General features: G+C 36.5%; 1 protein-coding gene across 8 annotated transcripts in view; it reads left to right on the plus strand.

The window, feature by feature from the left end:
• The window catches only part of Fbxw7 (F-box and WD repeat domain containing 7), a 164,203-nt gene that overhangs the window by 114,951 nt on the left and 21,962 nt on the right, over nt 1-27,290 (plus strand). For 7 of the 8 annotated variants that reach the window (XM_036189869.1, XM_036189868.1, XM_036189867.1 and 4 more), the window contains one exon: nt 24,455-24,537. In XM_036189869.1, coding sequence (XP_036045762.1) covers nt 24,455-24,537 — 83 coding nt within the window. Of the gene's footprint in view, nt 1-21,735; nt 22,180-24,454; nt 24,538-27,290 lie in introns of those variants that run through there. The other variant, XM_036189872.1, reaches the window with a different exon arrangement.

Consider the following 27,290-nt stretch of genomic DNA (forward strand, 5'->3'; position numbering starts at 1 on the left):
TTAACTTTATTTTTTCTCTGAAATTGGAATGCTTTTAATTATGATAGTAATATATTTCTGAAATACCGATACACTATTTTTTCTACATTTTGAGGACATCTAACACAAAGATGCAAAATTTTTTAACTAAGAAAAATATGGTAAATTTTACAGTTAGTATCTTTGAAGAAAACCACTCAGTGTTTAAATCTCACTTTACTCATTTCAGCTTTGGAACACTTAAGAATCTAGACTGTTCTTTTAGTTTTATTCTTCAGTGTTACTATTTTGTCAGAAATTTTGGGATGATATGTAGTTGTTGGTATAGATAGGGTTGTTGTTTTGGTTTTTTTTTTTTTTTTTTTTTTTTGAGACAGGGTTTCTAACTCCTGAGTGTTGGGATTAAAGGTGTGCACCACCACTCGGCTTAGATAAAAATTTCATGCACCTGGTTGTGCTAGTTCATGGCCCAATAATGACCTCAGAGTGGCTTGTATGTTTTGGGTTTGTGGAGTGCAGGCTTCATTCAGCAGCATGGAGAACTGAGTGGGGCAGAGCTTGGTGACAGGCGGGTATGAGTGTGGGAAAGGACTCGTGAGTCCTTCTCTGTTATTCATTTGTGCTTGTTTCTTGAGACAGTCTCACTGTGTAGTTCAGGTTGGTCTAGAACTAGAGATTCTCCTGCCTCAGCCTTCCTAGTACCAGGATTATACACCACCGTGCTTGATTTTAGAGAGCCCAGTGTGTAGTCCAGGTACTGCTCTTTCCGGATAGTTTTCTTTTGAGCCTTTAGTTTAAATGGTTTAAATGCAAGATAAATACTGTAAGCCAAGATGTTTCTCCAGGTAGTAGATAAGGGACTGGAGACTTAACCAAGAGAACTTGCCCAGCTGTTGTGGTGAATGGCAGAGCTGGCGTTTAGTCTTGGAACCCTGATCCTACAGGTGCCCGCTATCCTTACTACCATCCTTTGTGGGCTACACAGGCTTTTTCCTTACAAACTTGACCCTTTCACCTACTGTGATAATTAGGCTTGGAAGGTAAGTCTGGGAGCATATTACTGTTAAAAGGCATTTCTGAGGAGATATTGACCAACAAGTACATTTTTGCAGCAAAGTCCATTTATAATCTTAAAATGTCTTATGTAATCACCTTTGAGGTTTTTAATTTAAGTCACCAATATGAAACAGTTTTACTCAGTGAAAATCTTGAAATGTTCATGTCACTTGCTAGTTTGTTCTTTGTCTCCTTGTTAGCCAGGGATGTACCTGAGTGGCTGTGTTCGGCTGGCAGCCCTCGAGACAGGTCTGTCTCCCATTAGTACAATGTCCTTCCCATCCACGGCCTCAGTCAGTGCTGTGGGCAAGGACAGAGTGACACAGTGTCCTTCCCATCCACGGCCTCAGTCAGTGCTGTGGGCAAGGACAGAGTTACACAGCACCTCCTCCGAAGTACTTTTTGGGGTTTGGATTTTTTTCTTAATCATTGTGCCATTAATAGAGTCAAAGCTGTATTCAAATTTTTAATGTTCCTTCAGACATAACTTCATAGGTTGTTTTGTATGTAAAAACTCATTAGTTTAGGCTGTATGTAATTTTAATAATGTTCTACTAGTGGACTTTAGACCACCCAGTTAGAATTTTTCAGCAAAGGCCTGCCAGAATTAGTAAGCAGTTGTATTGTTATTTGTTTTAGGAAGAGTGCCTCTAATTATCCCTTTTGTAGTAAAATCTTCATGTGTATAGAGATTTTGCATGCTCCTAAAGAGTATGCCAGTCATGACAGCCTTTCTTAGTAAAGCAAATGTATAATGTACTACCATTCTGAATTTAGAAGTGTAACATCTCTCCAAATTATCTGAATTCAATAGCTTATATAATGACATTTTATTTTCCTCTAATATTTAATACCTCTTACATCTCAAAAATAGGACATGCTTATTATATGCCAAAGATTTTTTTTTTTACTTCCTAAATTGTTAGTAATTTTACTGCTCAGAAACAACCAAAACAATAGTTTTAAATATTTAATTATTTTTAAACCAAATTGACAGTTGTACCCATTCTTACTGTGTTGCTAGTGTTTCTCTAAGACATGAGCTCTGGAATGTATCTCATCTGCCACAGGAATGTGCCATAAGTGTGCTAAGTACATGACATTTATACAGTTGTTAATTTAAATAGTGACATGTATACACACACACACACAATTTTTAATCATATCATTATGCACAGATTTTGTAGATGTAGAATGATTTGGTAAAGGAGAATTAACTTTATTCCATTCTTAGTGGCTAGTGATAAGTCACTTTCCAGAAAATTGTACCAATTATAAAAATGCCACAGGGGGTTTCTAACATTATTAAAATACAAAGATAATCCCAAGCCTATTTATTCTTACTGAAACATGTTATGGACATTTACCTAGGTAATATCTGTCCTGGAATTTCCACTAAGTACATGTCATTATTTCTTTATGAAGAAAACGTGAAAATAAATCCAAAATTATTTGTTCACAGTGATCATTTTCTTTAATGTGGAAAGGACATTTGCCGTAGACTTGTCATCTGTATTATTTCCAACTGTAAGGGTTTTCTACTCTTCTCATACCTTTTAAACTGTGCTCTATGTTTTTATACAAATAGATTGCCCATGTGTGATTTTTTAAAAAATGTATTTCTGATTCAGCGTCTTCTTTTATTACTGGTCTTCTGATAGATGCCTTGGTTTTTATGTCACATTATACTCTTACACTTCTGGATTTTCGTGAGGTATTTTTACAGTATTAATGGCAGCCTCTCCCAAAGTGTATTGCTATTAATAATCTCTTGCTAGCAGCAGCAGCTGCCAGAGATACTTGCCTGTTTCTGTACAGTGTTACTTAGGTCGAACATTTTTGTCATAGCTTTGCCAATTAGCCACTTTCTAGGCTTACCTTGTTCTCCCTTTCTTCAGCATTCCTCTCTTGCCATGATTAACTTTCGTTCCTCATAGCTGTTAGCAAGTCTTCTCATCTAGGATACCTTGATAGGCAAATCAGATTTCACTCAACATCTGTTTCTAGGAACCTTCAGCTGAATATATAGATATGCGTGGATAGCTCTTTAACAGAGAGATAGAAAACCTTTAAACATACATCAGCCTCTTGTGTTATCTGTGGGTCTGTTTCTCCAGGTCCTTCGAAGACCTCACAGTGGAGCCTGCCTGGATGGTTAATCCTTCCTCCAGGCACTGGCTTCTGCCTTAGTGGTCCTCATCCATTCCCCTTAACCTACTGCACTTGCTGTGTTACCTTTGCCCTTGACATGATTTGGGATTCTCAGTGGTGCTGTGTGACTGCTTTGTAGAAACATGGTGGCTTCAGTTAGGCTGTCAACTCTTAGACTACAGAGATTGACTCCAGGACTTTTTTTATGTTGCAAGTGATAATGCAGGAGAAAGTTAGTATAAATATTTATATGACTGGTTTGTTGAAATAGCTGTTAAAGTTGAAAATTCCTTCTAAGAGTTTTTGTGCTGTTAGAGCATAGCATGTTTTTGTTTACGTGTTTTAAAATGACTGTGCAGCTGTGATTTTGAATATTTCATTTTCTAAATTTAACCAAACTCAGATACAGTTTGACACTTAATTTTAAAAGTAATTACTACTTACCAGTTTTGAAAGCGAAGGAAACAAATACATAGTGTAGTCATCTAGGAGTCATTTAGGAGGCACAAGGACTTGAGAGTGTCAGAAAAGGCTAAAAGAGAAAAAAATGCCTAATACTTAGAAGAGGAAGATGAGTGTTGTGGGAGCTGATCTGGAGAGAGCTAATTTAGAGTGAGGAGTAGAGACTTTGCTTCCCAAGTGTCCCTCTGCACACAGCTCCACTGGAACGTCAGAAGGGTTGACATTTGCAGGTCCTCTAATGTGCTCTTAAGGCCACCAGTTGGTTACCATGTAACACTATGCAATTTAAAATTTTGTCATTCTGTTTATTCCTGAGAACTTTGCATGCCTCATGCATAGACATGAGTAAACAAAGTAGAAATCATGGTTTCCTGGGGAGTCTGTACTCTCTGTAACATGTGAGGCACTTGCTATAAATAGAAACTCCTAAACAGGGTTATGAAAAAACAAAAACATACAATCCTTTAAGCATCTTGGTAAAACCTCAAGCCATTGTAATACAAGAGGAAAAAATGCCTAAATGGGCCTCTGTACAAAGAGGGGCCCTCAACGTTTACGAAAACTTGAGAGTAGTTTTGCTTCAAGCATGGTGTTTGCTAAGCAGCTGGCCAGTCAAGGAACAGGCCTGTTGCTCATGCCTGTGTCTTGTTTCCTCACGTTAATCCTGCTGCTGCAGGTTATCCACTGGCACAGAGTGCCTGGACCAAGTTGAGAGCGAGCTTTTCTGTAGCCTTTGCATTAAACCGGACTAGAGAGAAAAATGCTGTGCTCTTACGGAGCTTAGATTCTAGTGTAAGGAGGCCAGAAGTGCTCGTGGAGATGCTCATGTTCTGATGACAGTCACATGAGGTAATGGAAGCGTCTAATTGGTTATGCACATGAGACACCACTCTAACTATTTCTATCAAATACTTAAGATAGCCTCATGAAGTAGGTTGAATTATATTGTTCCTATTTACATGTGTGGGAGATCTGAGGCATAGGAAGGTTTAATAACTTGTATTACAATGAGGAGTTATGTAGTTCTCAAGCAGTTGGTCAGTCTCCAGGGTAACAACCACTGCTATGCACTGGTCTGCAATAAGAACTTACTCATTAGTCATCCTTTTCACTGGAGGCTGGGGTTTCCATTATTCTGCTGCTAGTTAATCACCTTTACCTTCCCATTGGTTTAATACTAATGCTCACCAAAAGATACTGAGTACATGGAACAGAGTTGAGAACTTTGAATGAACCTGTATATAGAACAGGTCATCTTTACCCAGAATGTTCATAATTATGTAATTATGACATTGCTTTCTAGACATTTTGTCATTGGATTTTTATTAACATTGGGTTTTGCTTCCATTGTTAAATCTAAGCATAAAGCAGATTTAATTAGCACATGATATGCAAATCAACAACCACACTGAGGAAATACTGAATCATTTCTTGTCACCCGTAGCAAGCTGTATAAATGGTTAGTAGCCTTAGCATCAAAAAACAGGGCTACTTACATTTGTAATTTACACTTTAAGAAACAAATTGACTAGTAGGACTTGTAGAGTGAGCAGCAGATGAAAAATATACTAAAAATAAACTTGGAAGTAAGTTCCTGGCAAAGTAAATACTTTGAAATAAATCTACCCAGTCCCTTGCCTGTACACCAGAAATCTAACAAGCTCTGGAAACTAAGATTTAAAAGACTTAATTTAAAGCTCACGTGTGATGGCCTCCTTTAATACTTGCCTAAATGATTATTTATTTTGCTGCATAAATACTAATATAATATGCTAGGAATTTTTGTAATATGTAATATATATACCATATTACTTTTCTAAAATTCAGAATGTACATATAAGAATTTAGCTGTTTTCAGAATTAAAAAGCTGTAGATTGTAAGATTTATAACTATCATTTACATTTAAAATGGAATGCACTTGGAAATGTCAGGGTTATCCAAGCTTTATCTTAAGTTCCTGTACAGATACATATATATATTTAAAGCATGCATTAGATAGATAAATAACCTAAATTTTATTAACCTAGTCGGTCATTGTAATATAATGATAGTTTGGAGTTAAGTATCATTTTTCATCAGTGTTTAATATACATTAAATCACAGGAAAGAACCCCAACCACATTTGAAGGTTTGTGTATGTTAAAATAAGATCAGCTAATTTAGCTTTAACCTTCCATTACAGATTTGTGTTCTTTGTGTATTTTGTTAGCATTGTAAAGATGGATAAGACAGAGCAGCTTCTGATAAGGAGACCACTGATGTCTTCCTGTCTTGAGAGATGTATCTCCTGTTCTCATTCTGTAGTCATATGTCAAAAACCCAGAATGACAAGCTGGACATGGTGTAGCCTGTAATGCCGGCACTTGGAAGACTAAGACTGGAAGATGTATGTGCTCAGGTCAACCTGGGCAGCATAGTGGGACCCTGTCTCAAAACAAGAACAAAACCCATAGGTACATGATTTCATTCATTCATCAAATAGGTATTAAATAGACCAGACATTGTTGTAGTTACAGAGTGCATTTGTATTTGGATTGTGCCAAAATACGTCAGCAGATTCTTTTATTTTTATTTTTAATTTATTTTTATTTTATGCATATTGGTATTTTGCCTGCATGTATGTCTATATGAGGGTGTCAAATCACTTAGAGCTGGATAGACATTTGTGAGCTGTCATGTGGGAGCTGGGAATTGAACCCAGGTGTTCTGGAAGAGCAGCCCATGCTCTTAACCACTAAGCCATCTCTCCAACCCCCAGACTTTTTTTTTTTTTTTTGGTTTTTTGAGACAGGGTTTCTCTGTGTAGCTTTGCGCCTTTCCTGGAACTCACTTTGGCTATCAGGTTGACCTCGAACTCACAGAGATATGCCTGGCTCTGCCTCCCGAGTGCTGGGATTAAAGGCGTGCGCCACCACCGCCCGGCTCCCCAGACTATTTTACAATGCACTTAAAAATATTTATTTTAGAGCGAGAGGGAGGAGGGAGGGAGGGAGAGAGGAGAGAGAGAGAGAGAGAGAGAGAGAGAGAGAGAGAGAGAGAGAGAGAGAACAAGAACACGTGCATGCGTTTCTCCAGAGTCCAGAGGTATTGGATCTCCTGGAGTTACAGGCTGTTGTGAGCCAATTAATAATGAGTGCTTAACCCCAAACTCGGGTCTTCTACAAGAGCAGTACACATTCTTAACTGCTAAGCCATTTCCCAGCCCTATTTTATTATATACTTTTATTTTAAAATTAGTTGCAATAATTTGTATTAAAAGTTTTTTTGTAAGTATACACTTATAAGTTTACACACATACATGGATATATACACACTTTACCTAAAGAGTATACATGATTTCATCTTAATTGTATTTTTATAACAAGACTTTTGTTTGAGAGTCTTTAATGTTCTGTCAACCACATCCCAGTAACTTGCATATGAATTATTCCTCAGCCAGAATTGAGTTCTCTGCCCTCCCTCTCTCTTATTTTCTCTGAAAAGTTAATTGTCTCTAACACATAAATCAGTTAAATAATAATAGAAATAATCTAAGAGTTTTTGAAATGTGGTATAAAATTTTCTGCTGATAGCAATCTCCTACCTGAGATAAAAATAAACCTAAAGAAACCCAAGACAGAAAAGGTTAAATACTGACCCCCAAAACACATGGACAGTTAACATGCTTGTCGTAGGTTATTTTGTGATATCTTCATATGATGATATTGAGATCTGTTTTGAGAAGAAAAAAAATACAGTGATACTGAATAAAGCTATTGTCTTAAATTTCTCCTTTACTGTTGTTCTTGAATGTGGGAACTGAAGTTTGTTATGTGCTTATTTACATTTATGTTTGGGTGATTCATATGCAGTAGTTCACTTGTAAGCAATTTATAGCTTTTCAGTCGTCCACAGAAGTCTTTACCAGTTTAGATTTTTTTGAATGTCATTGTTACTACTGCTGTGAACACGTAGAGGCAGCATTGCACTGTTTTTGTGTCTCTTGTCTGAATTTGGGGATTTTTAAACTGTTGCAGTTACAGACTTGTTCTTGGATGAATGGTAACTGGATGTCTCACTTTTCAGTGCACAGTTGGCCCTGCTCTGTTAGGTTGAATTCAGGTTCTCATGTGTATTATGCAAAGCTCTTGTTTTGCAAAAACTCACATCCTTAATTTGTATTTGAAGTCAAGGAATGTGTTGTTAATTAAAAGAATAAAATTCATTTGTAGTTAGACAGTAAAATGTGAGTAAATTAATTCATGAAAATAGGCATACTACTACAATCATTGCAATTTGCTCTTAATTGTTTTATAAGAGCCTTTCAAGATTGTGAGGGAAATTTTTGTCAGCTTGTCAAGCAAACAAAACTTAGATTAATATATAATCTTACTTTAAGATTCTGTAATTGGTATGTACTATTTTTCAATATTAAAACTAAGATCATTACACACTTTGTTACACATTTTTATAGTTCTTTTTTTTTCCCCCTGACTCTCACTAAGAGAAAACTGAGCCAAATGTATTTCCATCTATTAATTTGGTTTTTTTCAACGCTTCCTGTGATCTGAGGACTGCTTTCCATATTTAGAAAGAACAGCAAAAAAAGCAAACTCAGTCTTCACTATTGGTTCATGTCAGAATAGTGGAGTGCTTGAGTCCGTGGATGATGGCGCCGTCCAGACCTGGGTATGCATCCTTACTGTATTGTTTACTAAGTAAGCCTTAGTAAGTAAATACTTAGCAAGTAAGCCTATCTACATCATAGGGTTGCTGTAATGGCCAAACAAAAGAATCCACAGGAAGTGTGCCTGTGTAACAAGAGCTCACTGTCCTCAAGCCCATGGGGCTAAAGAGTATGATCAATTTGCAATATCAATATATCTTACTTCTACTTCTGATTTCTAGAGTAAGTATTTTGAATATTTTTCAAATTGTGAAAGAAAATGCATAGTGTCAATTTTGAATAGTCAATTTTTTTAGTTTGCTGAGTGACTGGTAATCACTGCCTATAGAAAGTTAATGTGACTTGGCTCTACCTTCATTATGTAGATTCATTCAGTGTGACTACCCTGTATAAAAATTAACCCCATTATGTCTATATCAATGGGAAAATGATACATGACATCTTTGTATTTTGTTTGGTGTTGGCTTAAAATGCCATTAAATGGAATTTTTACAAGTGCTATATAAGACTTGAAAACAGTTTATTGATTCATGTATTCTGTTACTTCCTTCAATGTCTCTAGTCAGTCCCTTCCATTATGATTTTAAGTTATACCTTTTCCCTTCCTAAAGCCCCTCAAGTTCATCAATTAAGAAATGGAACACACTTGTTGGCATCTTTGAAGATGATCTGATTAAAGTGGTGCTCATTACTGTGCAGGCAGAAACTCGGGAGAACTGAGCTTCAGATATTAGCAAATGTACCTAAACATTTAGACTTTTCTTTACTACACTGTGTTTTCTTCATTCTTGTGTATTTTAGTCCTGTAGGAGCCATGCTTCAACATGCTTACATGTATGAACACACCACACACACACACACACACACACACACACACACACACACACACACACACACACTATTCTGGTCTGCACCCCTGTTTAATAGCTTATCAGCTATGTTCCTGCTGCCACTGCTTCCCAGAGGGGAAGGAAGTGTTGCTCTGCTGTTTTCTTGTTAGCTTTGTTATCGTGCAGTATTTCTCAGCTGCTCGCACTCATTACCATACAGCTGGTGTGTAGAGATGAGGAGGAAGCAGGCAGAAGCTGTCCTGGCTATAAGAATAAGAAGCTCTTTTGCAGATGGGGTGCTGGCAGATGGGCATGTGTCTGAGCAGGCTTTACTAATGACAGAGTGTGTTAAGAATCCTTCTGAGAAAGTCCAAGGTCATTGTCATGAATTTAGAGCTTTCCAGGTTGTTCAGCTTTGAATAGAACAGACCTTTTTAGAATCTTAATTAATACTAAAGGTAATAAGTGGCAAGCCCCAACTCCAAAAACATCTGAAGAGCTTTTTCTTTATTTTAGTGTGTTTTATCTTTCTCTAACATGATCCAGAAGCATTGATCCTATCAGTTACTGTCTCTTACCAGTTTGTGCCGTTATAATTTTAAATATATTAAATTTCAAGCTATATGCAAAATATATACTTTGAAAAATACAATAGTGCTCAGTTTTGCTATACAGTGTTAAAATATTAGAAGATGAAAATGGCAGAAGAATTAGAAATGTGAGTGTATGTGTGGTGTTGGGTATACTGAAGATTAAGGTACGTACTTGTAAAGTTAGAAACAGTATGAAGAGAGGCATGTCTTGTTAAACTATCTTGTGCTTATTTTTCATACCCATAAAGCCACATGAGATCAAATTGAAATGACTGTCAGTACTTACTTTTAAAACTTTCAGCTAGATGAGGTAGCACACATCTATCTGTAATATAAGGACTTGGGAGTTTGATGCTACTCTGTGGTACATAACAAGTGCCAGATTAGCCATGGTTGTGTATCAAGACTGTGAAGAAAAAAACAACAAGAAAGTGTTTCAGCAGCTTCTTGCTCCTCTGGCCCCTCCCGGTTTGCTTTCTGTTTGTTTGTATCAAGACAGGGTTTCTCTGTCTGTGTAGCTCTGGCTGCCCTAGAACTAGACCTGGCTAGCTTTGAACTCAGAGATCCACCTGCTTCTGCCTCCTGAGTGCCGGGATTAAAGGCGTCGGCCACCACCGCCCAGCTTGGCTCCTTTATATTAACTCTAGTTTTTTATATATTCTGTCTCAGTGGAAAATTATTAAAAAGAACTGCTAAAGTGAAATACAGCTAGGAAAGTATGTGTAAAATGTACAGTATCTGCTTTAATTTTAATGTAAGTAAAACTCTTGTTAATGGAGATTAAAATACATAAATGCACATTACATATAAAATATAGATAGTTAATTTGGGGTTTGAAGTTATAACATGTTTGTTTATAAACTTTCATGCTTGTATTTTTTTTTTTTGGATTGGTAGAGGCACAAATTCTGTTAATACCTATAAATAAATAAAACTACCTGAGATTTGCAGAAAATATTGTACATTGATAAACATTGTTAAAGTATGTTCCTTTTATAGTGAAAGTTTATATTCAGTGGGGCAGTTTTAAAGGTATGAGAAGTCTCAAACCATTCCATTCCATTTCCATTTTGTATCAAATTATATTTCTGAGACACACAACATTTCCCTAGGGAGAAAATACATAAATATACAAAATTATAAATAATATATAATAGAATAAACTAAATAGATAACATTTTAAAATTATTTCTGTACGTCTGTGTTTATCTGGCAAAGTATATCTTACATTGCCAATAATCTCTTATGAGTATTATTTGTTGATGCACTACAGAAGCACCAAAATGGAAATGGTCACTGCTGTCATGAAGCCTATAGTCTTATGGGGAAGACAAATGGGGTAGTCATACTGTGACAAGGTTCTGGCTTCACTGTGATTGACAGCTTTAGAATGAGGAGATTTTAGGGAGAAATTAGGAGAAACCTCTGTGCAGGTGACTTACACTATTTCCTCTTCAGTCCAGACCTTCTGAGCTTCAGAGCCAGTTGATACATGGTGCATCCTAGTTTGGATGTCTCAGAAACATGCTCCTTCTCTCCTGTCCTCCAGAAAGCAGAAACAGTCAAACAGCAACAACAAAAACAATCCTAGCTTGCTCATTTGTTGTCTTCTAGCTAGTCAAGCAAAAAAAAAAAAAAAAAAAAAAAAAAAGATGCAATTTTGTTTTGCAAATTCATATGTGCAGTGTGTCAGTGTACACATGTAGCTACCTGGTACCTGGCTTGTCTCTTCTCTATGTCTACCATAGCTTTGGTGCAGATTTCATCTACATATAACATCCTAGAAAACATCCTAGAATATCTGAACTACCAATAGTTCTTGCCGTAATTTTGAGAATACCATTTCATTCTGTAATTAGAGGCCAAGATCAGCCTGTGTTCTACTACCATGTTTTTCTGGCCTTGGGGAAGTTAGTTAAACTCTCAGCTTCTTTCTTCACAAAAAATCGGATTGGAGTCATGGCACCCTTGTCATAGGCTGTTGCACAGTTGTCCTGAGCCAGTGAACAAAACCACCTGGAAAAGGCCTCACTTGGTATGTTCTCTTCCCAGGGCACATCATCCTCCTAGAAGGACACCTTCGGGTAAAGTAGTTGCTTATAGCCTCTTTGATTGTGGCCACTGAAGGAACACACAGTCATTTTAATACCTAGTGACTTTTCCCTGTATTGTTTTGGTGTCAGATATTATCATATGTATTTCCTAGAAATAGTTATCTCTTCATCTTTTTAGCTGTACGTGTTGTTATATGAATTGAGGAATAGATTTCATTAATTATACTCATCTGTTTTTCTTTTTTTAACTGACCTATCTACCCTTCCTTGTGAATTAGGAAGTATTCTAGGATAGAGACTACTATATTATGCTCAGCTTTACATCTTTTTAAAAAAATTTTGGCTAATGTCTAGAATTTGCTAACCTTGGCTCAATACTTCTCAAATGTGGTAGATTTAGATTTTCTTTTTTAAAGCTTAACCCTTAATTCGCTTTTCACCTTCTCCTTTATTGTTTAGAAAATAGGAAACCATTATATCACTCAGAAAGTGTTTGGCTAAAATTGATTGTATTGCCATGGGGTTTGGGGTTAGAAAATCACTGTGTAAATTAATCCCAGTAATCTCCTTTTCCTGTGCTACATATATATGAACAAATGCAGTGATTTCACAAAATTAAAGTTTTGGAATGAATAGATTAGTGGAGGTAAATTATAGCTTGGCCTGGCAAAAACCTGTTCATTGTTATTGTTAAATAAAAGCCAGATAAATAAAAATGTTTTAGAAAGCAACATTTAATTTTAATCTTTGCTGTTGGTGTGATTGTGTTGCGGATTAGATCTTCATTTATTGTCTCTTGAAATATCTTTAAGATGTTTCAATATGCTATTTTATTTCTCTAGGATAATTTTTAAAGGAGAGGCTTAACATAAAGAAATTATTTATCTGTGAGTGTACATCTTTATCTCAAGAACTAACAAATGCCATGATTTTAAGATTTTGGTCAAGTGTGACACCTTTTTGCTAGTCTTAAGTTTGTATTCTAACTATATTCCTAATATGGTTAGTTCAGGTTCTTAAAAAACGTACACATATGTTGACTTGTAAACATAAATTTTTAAAAGATTAAAAATCACTTTTCAAAAAACCATCAAACCACAGTGTAGGGATGCCAGCTGTTTGCCATGTCCAGGGCTAGAGTGGATCTCAGTTTATCCCAGCATCTGCTCATCCATCCTTCCATTTCACACCTTCATTTGACAAATGAAAAACTCAAGATACCATTCCACAAAAAAAAGAACCTTTTGAAGTTAGATATCAGGTATGACAACCATTTAAAGTCAATTTTTAGACATTCAAGGTCTCAAGTATTTATTGGTATACATCTTTAGATCATGTGCTAATTTTTTAAGTGAATAAACAGAATGAATTTATAAATAAAAGATTATGTCAAACTCTACTAATAGCCCGTCTATTTCCAGCAATATGCTTTTGTATTCAAATTGTCTTTGGAATCTGCTGCACAGGTAGGAGATCATGTAAGCATTATGCTACTCATAATTCTTGCAATTTGTTAAATTATACACGCAGTAACTGCTTCAAATGTAAATTGATGTTTTTGATATGAATATTTAGCACCTTCCTTTCTTTCTAAACATAGTGGGGTGATCACTGGTTTCTTTCCTGCTCACTTGACAGTACATCAAATGCTTAAATACTTGGAAGAGCAAGTAAGCTACATTAAAAGATCACTCTGATGTACTTTTCATAAAGCAAAAAACTGGTGGTGTTTTGTTTATTAGCCTACAACCAATGTAGAATAAGTATTCAGTGTTTCCAAGTAAGTGGGGTAAGCTTGTATTCACAGGCATTGATTCATGGTTAGAGTTTTTAAAATTTACTTAACAGACCATCTAAGGCTACAGAGTGAGACTCTGTCTAAAAAAAAAAAAAGGAAGAAGAAATTGATTAAAACTGTCTGTTGTTATTTTGAATTCTAGGAAATTACTGAGTTGGTGAGAAGAAATGCTTGTTTCTAAAAGTTCAGTGTTTGAATCTGACTTTATGTATCTACCCACCAAATGTTGGCAACTGAACATAATTGCCAAAGTCAGAGAGTCAACCATATCAAGTCATAGAGTTGCAAAGCAGATCTATGACTGCTTGTTGCCAGGCTGCATCTGTGGGTAAGAGCAACTCTGGTTGAAGGTCTTCTTTAACTTGGAGGTTCTGTGATTATTCTCTGTGTTCCTTTATGGTCACAGAGAATAGTTTATGATGAAATGTCCTTTCAGCTCCGATAACTGAAAGTAAGTACATCTTTTATTGTAGTGGACATTTGTTAAAGCAAATACTGGCAGATACAATAATAGTCATTGGTTATTTGAATCTAGTTGCCCTCTAAAATAGTAAATTATCCAATGTAGAAATCAAATGAGAACAGAAAGCGAGATAGGGCTGTAATGTATTAGCTCCTTGGTTCTCACAGAACTGCATGAGTAAGTGTGAAGAACCTCAAATGGTGCTTTATAAGTGGTACATAGTAGCTAGGGGTTGGGAGATCACCTGCTCTTAGGTCTCTTCTTGGTCCTAGTTTAGTGGACTTTGAACTAGGTGCTATATTTGAGAGCTGTTTTGAGGTGGTAACTATAATATGGAGCAGTTGAAAAGAGGTCAAATACTATTAGACTTTTCACCATGTCTCTGTGTGGGTGTGTGTGTATGTTCAAGTGGGCATGTGCACGTGTGCCTGCAGGTGAATGGAGGCCAGAAGTCAACATTGGGTGTAGTCCCTTACAGCTCTGCACCTTCATTTTTGAGACAGTCTCTTACTGAGTCTGATGCTAATTTTTGGCTAGGTGCTCTGGGCAGCAAGCTCCAGTGATCTTTCTGTCTTTGCCCTTCTCTCCCAACGCTAGAGTTACAGATAGGTGCAGTCTCACCTCACCTGGCTTTTATGTAGGTGCTGATGATCCAAACTGAGGTCCTGTGCTTACATGGCAGAGACCTTATTGTATCCCTTATTTCAAAAGGTAATGATCACTTTGTGAGTGACTTACAACTTTACATTGATGAGAATACACAAGAGTATGGGCAGGCATTATACAGGAATGTTGTGTTAAATCATTCCCATTTAGAAGTCCTTTAGTGACTTCACATTGCCTTTCAAACTCTTGATAGTGGTCTGTATGATCCTTCATGTTCTGACCTGTGTTTACCTCTCTGACTACATCATTCACCATTGCTTCAGCCTAAACAGATGGCCATATCCTCTCTGAACAACCTGAACCTGGGCTCAACCCTATCACTTTAACTGAAAGTTGTCTCCTAGGTGCTACCATTCCAAATTACCCTGTCCTTGAACTGCTCACTTGTTTCCTAGCACTCTACTCTTGTCTTAGAGCTGGTATGAACTTCTTGTGTTCGTATTTTAGTATGTTTGTCTCCCTCCTCCCGCAGAGCACGCACACTACATCCAAGTAATGTGCTTATGCACACATAAGAGGTGCTCAGAGATCAAGCTTGTTTCTTTATTGACGGGCAAGGAAAGAAGGAGAAGGCCTATAGGGCCACTTAGATGGCCACCATTAACATTTTTATGTTTAGGTTTTTCTTCCCTCCTCCTTAAGGGGTTATTGTTGAACTTCAAAGTAGCCCTTCCCCAGTTTGGTATTTGATAAATAGTAGTGACGTAGGTATTTTAGAAAGAAACTTTTGAATCTAGGGACATAGGAGAAAGGGCTGATGGTAGAACAATATGGAAAAAATTCCAAACAAACTATTCATTTTTTAATAGTAAGGGTCCTCTTAGTGGGAATCAATGAGTCATATCTCTCTCTGCCTCCCTGAGGTGCACTAGGAGTATAGCATTTTACTAATGGTTAAGAAATCTCTCTAAACTGTCCTTTCCACTACACTGTATTCAAGAATACAACTTGCTTGTGAGTGTCTGTGAAAGAGAAAGACCTCTTATTAGTCAATATTTCCAACCAAAATGAAAAATGCAGTCTTCATGCCTACTTACACATTTCTGTAAGTTCTCCTTGTACAGAAAAGCATGCAGGCCTCTTAAATGAATTAGGTGGCTAATAAATTAAAGAACATTGAAACTTTAATGTTAGGTAACTGAGTTAGTAGATGGGGTGGTGCATGAGTTACCCTGAAGTATTTAATGTAGTATTCTTGTTTGTCTTTAGTATTTTATACATACATATATATATATATATATATATATATATATATATAGAGAGAGAGAGAGAGAGAGAGAGAGAGAGAGAATTTCTCTCAATTATTATTTCTTAGTTGATAGATTTGTTTTGTTTGTTTGTTTGTTTGTTTGTTTCCAGACAGAATTTCTCTGTGTAGCTTTGGTGCCTGTCTTGGATCTCACTCTTTAGACCAGGCTGGCCTCGAACTCACAGAGATCCTCCTGGCTCTGCTTCCCGAGTACTGGGATTAAAGGCGTGCACCACCACTGCCTGGCTAGTTGATAGATTTTTAAACCTAACTTTTCTTCTCAGTTTCTGTCACCTTTTCCTGAATTGACACTTTCCTCAGATTTCCTACTTATAATAATAGAAGCATGGTTGTAAGGACCAGAGTGATCGTTCTGTTGAGCTGAGTAAGATTAGCTTGTAGTTTGCATTTATAATTATTATCTAAATAACAGAGCACTTTTTTTTCTTTAGCAGTGTCTGATTTTTTGCTCAGCTTGACCCACCACCTATGTAATGGGAATTAGAAATGTTGAGCTCTGGAGCCAGAGCCAAGTCCTGTTTAACCTAAGTAAGACACTCAGTTCTTAGCCTTTTCACCTGTTAATGGCAGTTACCATTTGTAGGATACTCATTACATGTTGGACATTCACAGAGTCCTTACAGTGACTGTGGGGTATGTGAGTAAATACCATTACCAACTGAGCTCATGAAGGCCAAGTGACTGAGGGTACACTGGTGTTTAAGTCAAGGTTCCTCTGATTCTGCATCTTCTGTTCATCCTCACACAAAGGACATCTAGATTAGATGGCTTCCAGGTCCATTCCATGGCATATGGATGCCTACTACTACTCAACTTTTTTGTTGGTTCAATGGATAACACTACTTTTACTTCTTAGCTTTTAGCTTTTTTTTTTAATGACCCAAACTTTGTTGTGACTAATAGCTAATTTAACTCCAGAATTTTAAACACCTTGAAATGAATATAAGCTTGGTATTCACACATAAGATTTCAGATTTATGAAAACTTTTCTTACATACATTTGGACATCCAATAAATCTGGAAGTGGATAGAGAAAATAGGATAGTAAATTAGGCTATAAGCCTTACATTAAAGGGAAATTAATTTTATCGTTTCATTCTTTCCTGTGTGTTAGTTTACTGTTTTGTTTTTCTTAAAGTCGACCTCTTTTTGTATTTTTTCCATGACATTTTCCTTACTTTACTGAAAAATATTATTATAAGAATAGGTTTACAATAAAAATTTAAGGGGAAATACCTAATAATGTACAGATTTAAGATACTAATATTATGTTGTAGATCTGAAGTATGAATGAGATGGAGAAACTCAGTACTTCTTAGGTAAATTGGAGCTAACTCAAAGATGGCTTGCATGTGTTGGTGCCAGGCTAGTGCACAGGCATTGACTAGAATGTGAAGGATGTTGCCCTCATACTAAGTCCCCGACAGTTCTACAGAAATATAATTCTAGAAAAATAAATAAAACTCCTATCTTTATTATTTTCTTCTGTGACTATGCTAAATGGAAATCTTTCATCTGTGTGTAAGTTCTGGATGTGTGGACATTTATGCATTTAGGTTTTTGTGTATGTACACATGTGTTGTAATCTCTGCATTAACATTGTAATTGATTGTGTCAATTACCAGAGGCTGGTTCTTTGTAAAGAGGATACTAAATAGCTTGAACTTGAAGGAAGGAAAATAAAACAAGAAAGAAAGAAAATACTACTTTTACAGTTATAATTAGCTAAATAAAACCTGTAAAGTCAGAGCTTTGTGTTCACTTGCAGTTTGGTTTTCTATGGTCACAGCTTTCGTGTTATAAAGTCTTCATTGTGTAAGCTTTTAGTTATATTTTAAGTTATGGATTATGCTGTTTAATGTTGGTGGTTTTTAGTAACGCGTTAATACTATAGTGTTGGTTTAGTTGGAAAGTAGTCTCAAAAACTAGATTTTAGTATTTTTAGAACTAATTTTATTGTGGGTTCTAAGAACTGTGTGTGTGTGTGTGTGTGTGTGTGTGTATGTGTGTTACCTTGTCCTTTCTTAATTTACTATACATTAGAAGAAAATGTCTTAAATCATATACTGTCCTATGCTTGACACGTTTTTTAATGAATGTAGGAAATGCCTCACCGCAGCAATACACGTGCAGATGCTGGGAGCCTTTTAGTATGAACTTACATCCCAGAAAGTTAATGGTGATGAGTTGGTAACGTTTCACAACGTTTGTTACAGCCTCAACATGCTTGGCATTCCTTTCTTTGATGTAGAAAATTTGAACTGTCTCTAATCTAAATTCTGTGCTCAGGGCAAGACAGCTAACTGTGGTAGGTAGTTTCCTATTCCTTCCCAGAGTAGAGTTGTCATGCTAACAGAATCACTGGCATCAAAATACAGACACATCCTTTTACTATTATGAGGTAGAAATGTATTTTTAAATGTTAGCAAGGTAACAAAGAAATTATGGTCACGGTACAACCAACTGATTATATTACAATAAGCCTGTAAATACTAAGCACAATAGGTATTAAAAAACATACTTTATGTATACATACATACATATGTATCTCTGTCTTTACTAAATTATGCTATGGTTGCTACTGCATGCTTGTATGGCCAGTTGTTGTTTAAAGCTGTTATTTGATACATAAAGTTTTTCTGAACGTCCTACAAATAAACTTGAGTGAGATATGAACCTTCAAAGAGTAGTTAGTAGAGATGAAGGTGTATGAAGATAACGCCAGAGTGCTGGGACAGAAGCAATTCTAAGACCTTTAGTAGAGCTGTGCAGTGGCAGTGGAGCTGTGCAGCGGCAGTGGAGCTGTGCAGTGTGAGGGGTCGTGAGCCTGAAGGGCAGGCAGAGGACTCGGGCTCAGTCTTTCTTTTGTCCGCACGGTGTGTGCAGACTGCACTTGCACCGTCCACAGAAGACTGCTTATTCTTTCTCACTGTACTTAGGTTTTGTTTGGTTTCGTCTCTAACCAGCACCTAGTTTAACGAACTCAGTGATTCCAACCATTTGCTGAGAAAGAGCCTGTTTACTTGGACTAGCTCTGTGAGTTAACCATTCTACAAACATGATCTCTTGTAGGCTTGGGCTCTGCGACAGAACATGTATCTGTGTGTTTATTTCTGGAGTTACTGCTGGCATCCATTTATATACATCACCAACTCAAAAGTTGTTCACCTTGCTAATAGATTTTAAGTAATGCTTATAGTTTCTTAGCACAAGGGATGCTTCTAAAGAATGGAAAATTTATTGCCTAGCTGAAATTACATGAAAATTTACTTTATTGTAATGAATATCTATTTAATGTGATATTCTAAAATTTTATACAACTCCTCTCAATATTTACTTAGTGGTAGTAACCCACTAGCTAATCTTTTTGATGAACTTACTATTTGATATTATAGTATAAGGCATAAAATACAAAATAAGCTGAGTTACATAGATCATAAACTAAAATTCTAATGTTTCTGTCTACCCAGGTGTAATATTGGTAGAAACAAGGATCTTATAAAAATGTGACTAATGCTTGAGACCATCAGTATTTAAGCTAAGACAGCCAGAAATCAGACTATGTGGTTGATTTCCTTTACAATGTTCATGAGTAGATGGATTTTGGTGAAAGACACAGCATAATTTTCATTGAAAGGACTTCAAAGGACATTGGAAAATTTTTACTTTGTTACTTTGAAATCTGATTAGAAAATTGGTTAACTAGTTTTGCTTTGTCAATTAAATTAGCATTGTAAATTAAGTATTGGGAGAATTGTTTAAATACTTGCTAGATTGAGGTCATCATTAGCGATTATAACCATACGTATTTTTCACAAATGAATAAGTTAATAGAAGTCTTTCCCAAGTGAGAACCTAGATAGATGAAGGAATGGGGGAAGTATAGACTTGCCAGTGTATTATTCCAATAAACATTTATGAGCCAGTTTTCCTGTAACTTCATGGCAGCTGTGTAACCATGAGAGCATTCCTTTGACCATATAGAAGACTCAACAGCAACATTTTGAGATAGTATTCAGTTTTACTAATGAAAGTTCATCTCTGTTCTTAACTCAGTACTTGGAAAAGGTTAGTTCAGTTGGAGGTAGGTCACAGTTTCAGCTGACATAGGCCTGTCCTACCCCTGGTTCACTAAGTTTACCCAAGACAAGATGGTTGACCCTGACAATTCTACAGGAGATTCCAGCTTGTTGTTAATGTTCTTCAATAGCCTGGAACAAACAAGGAAGTTCTATTTGCTGTTTTTTGTTGTGTTTTATTTTCCTAAATCATAAGGCAACTAGTAATTAGGGGTCTGTGTATCTTCCTAATTATTGGACACCCCCCCCCAATTAAGAGATTTCAATTTTAAAAGAATGTCCTTTTGAAGAAAATGAATTGATGGCTAGGAAAACTAACTTTTGCTAAGTATTTGTGTACATATTGTGTCTGTTTGAGAAGATAATAGTACAACATAATTTCTATGAAAGAATCTAAGAAGTGCATCTCCATAAAATTTTACATTATCCTATTTTCATTTGAAAGTAAACGGCTTTACATCGATTGTCTTAGTGATAATAGTGAGCATTTTTAAAGTTGATATTTTATACAATATTCTATCACCATGCAGAACTGTTAGTCAGTGTTCAACTGGTGGGTTTTTTTGTTTTTGTTTTTGTTTTTGTTTTTTTTCTGGAAAAAGAAACTAAGTACTTTAAATAACTATAGGTGCATAGCTTACCTGTAATAAAGAACATTAGTGGGGAAGGTAGGAGTTAATTAGCTGGGCACTTAATAACAGGCTCTTCTTACCTAAGGAGCCTTATCACCGCCTCCAACTGTGTAGCAGGTTGCAAGATGAATACCTAAATTCATACAATAATCATTCTAAGAAAAATGTTGCCTTTAGGCAGTTCTTTATTATTATATAAAGTTCCCTTTTAATGCTAAGCAATGTGCATTGTCAAAATCGTTTTTGAGATCAAAGTCCACTATCTCCTGTTGACCCAGGTTGGACAAAAGTCAGGAGGTTCCCCAGTGAGCAGGGAGTATAGCAGCTTTTGCTCACTTTGGAGAAAGTAGCCTTCAGACAAACATTCTGCATTAGGTAGAATTGGCTTATCTTTAACGATAATCCTCTTGGTTCCCCAGAATCACTGGTAGTTATCTTGAAAACTATGTTTTAAAAGAATGTAATGGTAAAGCATAAAAAATACTTTCATTAAATCTTAATATAAGAGGCATACCAGCCGAAATATATCTTATGTTACATCATTTCTGGGTGGTTTTCTGTTGTTGTTGTTTTTTTTTTTTTTTTTTTTTTTTTTTTTAAAAAAAACAAAACCTATATGCTTCAAACCTGTTTACTTTATTGGCAGTTCCCCCCAAAATATTTAATTCCTCCCTTTGGAATTGCCCGTTCCGTATTGCCCAAGCTAGGTGAAGAGCCTGATCAGCCTCTGACCACCCTCTGGCTGGTGGGATGACAGTTAATGAAATAGCCTGCTTTTGCCTTGGGGGCGGGGGTACCCAAATACATTTCATTTTCAAAATGTTTCTGGAAGGACTTATTTGTGGTAACGCTGAGTGCTATTTAAAACTCGCCAAAAATGTGGGTTTTACAAAACACAAAAATAATCTCCTGAAAGTTTGGAAGGGGAGAGGGGCTGTCATGTGGGGGCGGTCTCTGCTGCCCACGTCCGCCCTCTGTTCGGCGCGTTGTGTGCTTACGGGCTCCCTGGAGCAGATCACCATATAATTGATGTGCAGTCTGCATTGCTGAACCCTGGACTGCACCATTCTGTGTTCAAGGGAAGATGTAATCTGATCCCTCTGCTGCTGAGGGAGGAATCTGTTCAGTCAAGGCTTTGACAGGGCATAGTCTCCTCCAATAATCTTGTGGGTTCTCGCTCATTATTCCCCGAGTTCTCCTCAGTGGAGCTGCATGCGTGTGTGCGTCCCGAGCAGCGTTCTGGTTCTGAGCTGCGTCTGCTGGTGCTGGGGAGTTTTGCTGCCGGTTCCGCTGCTTAATCTTCCTCTTCTGGCGTGCCTGAGCATGTCCACGTTAGAATCTGTGACATACCTACCTGAAAAGGGGTTATATTGTCAGAGACTGCCAAGCAGCCGGACACACGGGGGCACAGAATCCCTGAAGGGGAAAAATACAGAAAATATGGGTTTCTACGGCACATTAAAAATGATTTTTTACAAAGTAAGTAATCTGTTTTCTTCCTGTGCTGTGTGGTTGTGTGTGTGTGCCTGCCTGAGAAGGAAAATCTGTATCATCAGAGATGGCTGCAGTATCCTCTAATTTTGGTGGGTGGCTGGATGTCTGGTATTCTGTTTTATTTCATGAATGTTGTAAGCAGCTATGGAGCGACGGCATGAGCTGGGGGAAGCTTTAAAATGAAATGTATATTTTCATCTGAGAATTTTTCACTGAGAATGTATCCAGACTTGAGAAATGTGGCTCCGTTAAATGCTGACCTGGAAATACTCAGCCTCACTTGGCTTTTCGTGAACCTTTCTGTTCAGTTTTCCTGTACCATAGACATACATATGTGTTCACTAGTTAACTCTTAAAGTGTAGTCACTGAAATGTGTGGGGTTCATATTTGAAGAGATTGTACTAGTTGTGGTACCTTAAAAAATTATCCAATTAATTTATGGTTGTAAAGTCAGTATTTTCGGTTAACAGTACAATATTTAAAAGACTTTTATAGTCATTCAAAAGGTGCTTTGTTTTATAAAATAATTTAAACATAAAACCCCCTTCTCGGTGATTTCCTTGATATATGTTTTAAGTATTTTTATTCATTGAAAGAGTCTAAGATGGAAATAAAGTTTGCTTTTAGTGGCAGATGGCATTTGTACCAGTGTATTTACAAGACATTCTGGGAAGTTCTGAGAGCCAGAGCCAGCATTACTGACTTAATTCAGATGAGTATCAGAGATTCTCATAATGATGGTGAAAGACATCTGTGAAAGTTATCAAGTTCTGTGCTGATGACCTTCCTGATGGACTCATTCGTGTACATGTGCATATCTGTGTGTCTGTGAATTATACACGTGGAAGCACATGGCTATCTATGTATTACAGCTTTTATATTATTTATGTCCGGTTTTCAATACAGTTATTTACAAAGAGAAAGAAACAGTATATTTTGGAGAGGATTGTTTTTAAAATGATCTGAGTATAGAAACTTCCCAGGGAAGAACACAGACCAATTCCATTTTCCCCAGTAGGTATTTCATGAACTAGGTATAAATTGTGCATAAGCTTCTTGAACCTTCACAGCTAGAACCATCCAGTGTTGACTGGAAGACTTTGTGCATGATGACTAGAGTCCTTGCTGTCCCATCTAGAGTTTGAGTCTTTTACGTTCTTTTTAGTATTTACAGTATATATACTATGTTCCATGTGTTCCTATGTGAAGCAATAGGTAGGAAAATGAGGCTGCTGCAAAATAGGGGTTCTACTTTACTATAAAAATAAAGATGGCTATCTCCCCATAACATGCAATAATACAGTAGCTAGTGAGTACGTGCAAATCCAAGAGAGGGTATTGAAATAGAAAAAGTTGAACCTTAACAGATCTTATTTTCTAGTTTGGAAATAAACATATACTCAGATGACCTACATTAATTGATAGTGAAATACAAAAAGTAAATTTCAATATTAACATCAACAGAATGCAGTTTTGAATGTATTGATAGCATAACATCGCATAGTGAGAAACCTTTAGGATGTACGTGTTGGACATGTCTTATATACATATATCTTAGTCATAGTTCACTCTCTTAAAATCCTTCCGTTGTTTTAAGACTATTTTGTCCTGAATATGGGCTGTGTATACTCTGCATGTAGCAGCTGATGGCTTCTCCTACAGCTTTATTGTAGCAGATGCAGATTCTCTGCTGTTAGGGTTTACTCTTTTGAACTGTCTCTGTTGTCCACGCTAATTACTTTCTTCTTTATTATAATCACTAGTCAAGATTAGCTATGTACATTGCTCTCTACCTTTTTATAATGATATGAATGTTTAAAATTCAGTTATCCATATTTTTGCTTGTGAAATTTTTAATTTAATTTTTTAGCTTAAAATAAATTTAAAGAAAAATGAAGATTACTAAGAAAGGCATGTTAAATATGGTTCTTTTCTGTGTGTGCTAATAAAATTTTTCTTGTTATTAAACTGAAATATAAAAAGTATATAATTCTCTAAGGATATGATGAATATTAGTTTCTAAATCACCATACACTGTTCATCCCAACAGAATACTAAGAGAATATTACCTACCCAGTCTATAAGAGTAAAGCAAATAGGAAAAACTATGTAATATATTTTCTATTTAAACTACCAATAGTCACCATTGTAGGTACATGAAAAATTAACAGTTTTTAATATTAGCATGCGAACTCAAAGTCTGATAATGGACCAGGTAATTTAAAACAACAACAACAACTTATCTGTTTTACCTTATAGATGAAAAGAAAGTTGGACCATGGTTCTGAGGTCCGTTCCTTTTCTTTGGGAAAGAAACCATGCAAAGTCTCAGATTATACCAGGTAATGTTAAATAGAGGGGGTAGATGGGGGTGTCATTGAAAGCTTTTCTTTGGATTTGTTTTCGCAGAATAACGATGCTACTGTATTCAGTGTTGTCAGCTGTTCTAACATGTTTTGATGTTATAGAAATGGGGAAGGGCTCCAGTCTAAACCCGAGCAGAAGAGCTGGCACTGTCCATTTTGTACCTTCTTACTAATATACTAATAGAAGGCACATGCAGGACTTCTTTGAACATAAATTTAAAGTCCACAATTTTAGGGACTTCTAAACAGTAAACCAGGAGATCTGAATGTGAGGAAATGTCTCTAGTTACTATAGCAACTGCTGTTCTAGGGAAGATACTTACATATACCAAATCGAAGATAAATTTATTAGCAGTGAGGTAAATCTCACAGTTACGAACTTAGTCTTACTCCATGGAATGAATGTGTTAGAAATCCCCATTTATTGACTTGATGTTTTAACACATACATTTCTACTCTTGTAGAATAGTTTCCATAACAACTAGATACAATTGTAGGCTTGTTTCCTGCTTCACTCCATCATTTTTGGATTTTGCATCAGTATAAAACTTTGTTCACTCTCACGCTAATTAGGCTAACTTCTTAAGCACAATATCTCATTTCCCAGCCAATTAAAATGGCTTTGGAATGCTGCATTTTAAAATTTAAATGACAAAAGTATCTTAAGAACCTTTGTGTCCCCCCCCCCCCCTTTAAAAAAAGAAAAAACAGGTCAGAATGAACAATAGACATTCTAAGGACTTCATGGTTATGATCTTTTTTTTCCAAAGCATTTTGATTTAGTTATTTTTATTCTATAAAGTAGAATGAAATTAACATTGCCTAGATACAAGGTTCCTTAAAACCTTATTACAGATTGCATCCCCCTCCAACAGTTAGTTTTTATTTCATTCAATTGTAGAAATCTCTTTAATGCTCTTTTGTAAAATTAAGGGGCCGTACAACTTAGAATAATTTTACATACAGAAAGCTCTGGAGAGACAGTGCCAGGACAGACGCTTCCTGCTGCAGAGCAGCTCTTCTCCCCTCGCTCTCTTGGCCACCAGACAGTCCCACTGTTTTAGGCACTTCCACCAGAGGGTGTGGAGAGAGAGAGTGGCGAGGAAAATGTTCGTTTCATTTGCGTTTCCTTCTAACCTTGAGAATGTATTTCTCAGTTGAGAAAGTTGAGTTTGATGCTAAACTAATTGTCAATGTCATTTTTTAATGGACAGATGTCAGTCAGTCCACATCATTTTGGTTTTCTGTTAATGTTTTAATACCGAGACTAAAGTATTGAATGTTCAGTTACTTTAGAATGGAATTTTTGGTACAGAACAGATTTTCATAAAATTTTAGTTGCTTACTTTTTATATCAAGAAAGCAACTGCCTTTGCACAAGAAATCATCCGTACTAAAGCAAAATTAGAACTGATGCATATTTATGGTCATGTCTTTGGGACTCTTTTGTCAGTTACTAACGTATATGTTTGATATTTAGGGATGCTTTGGACAGGTTTTTGGCAGGTAATAAGACGAAACTCATTTTCTGCCTTTTTTTCCTTAGGAAGTTTAAACTATTACCACATCCTGTTTTATTTTTGAGAAAAAGAAGCTGAATTTGCTCTTGAATTAGAAGGAAGGAAAGATTGAATATTAGAGATTGTCTTAAATAAATATTAAAAGATTCAGAGAGTACAGGCATGAAGATTTTTCTGTAAAATACAGTGATTTAGGTATCATTTTAAAAACTTGAGAGTTGCTTCATTAGCAGTTTGTCAGATGTTGATAATCAGTTGTTAGGGTACATTTATATGTGCTCTTTGGATTTTTTCTTTTTCTTTTATTTTCTTTTTGAAACAAACCCTCACTGTAACCCAGGCTGGCCTGGACCTCACTATGTCTCACTTGGGCTTGCCTCAAACATGGGCCAGTCCTACTGCCTCATCGTCAAGGGCTTTGATAACAGGTGTGAGCTGGCTGCTCTGTGGACTTAAAACATTTTCATTCCCAGAGTTCAGTGAACTGAGGATTCTCCCACAGATGGAATTCCCTAGACAGGGCTTGTCCTTTTCGTACTGCCTACAGAAAAGCTCAGTGTCTGCCCTGCTGTGGATGCTTGAGCTGGCTTAGAGCAGCCACCACGCGAGAACACCAGTATAGGGCTGGACTCTGCCTGCTGTTAGGTAGCAGAGCTCGATCAGAAACACTGTACTGGGTTCTGAGTGTATTTGTTTAGATTTTTTTTTCCCACTGTCTCAAAGTTTAAATTATTGGATAAGAATCTTTCAACAGTCTCTTTTCATTTAATTTTACCTGAAAGTTCTCTGCTTGTTCTGAAAAACTGCATGTCTGATCAAGGCTGACTACAACCAGATACCTAAGCTCAGCTTAATAAATGCATCTGGGACAAGCTTAAGGACTTATGTATAAGAAGTGAAATCCAGAACATATTTATCTCTGTAATATTGGTAACATTAATGCTTTCACATTCCTTTTAATAAGGAAAATCTAGGCTTTAATTGGGACTAGTCATAGAAGTAGGAGCTGTATGTTCTAGGGCATGTTTGCTTGCTTGTCTGCTTGGTCATTTACTCACTCACTTGGGGTACGAATGGAAGCAGCCCGTGTCCACTCAGCATGTGCGCTGCTACTAATTGCGCCTGTAGCCCTAAGCAAACATGTACTGGTGACATACAGATTTTTCATAGAGTCTTCCATGTGATGGCCAATAAAATTGCCTGGATGAT

The sequence above is a fragment of the Onychomys torridus genome, chromosome 6 (assembly GCF_903995425.1).
Source record: "Onychomys torridus chromosome 6, mOncTor1.1, whole genome shotgun sequence".
Lineage (NCBI taxonomy): Eukaryota > Metazoa > Chordata > Mammalia > Rodentia > Cricetidae > Onychomys > Onychomys torridus.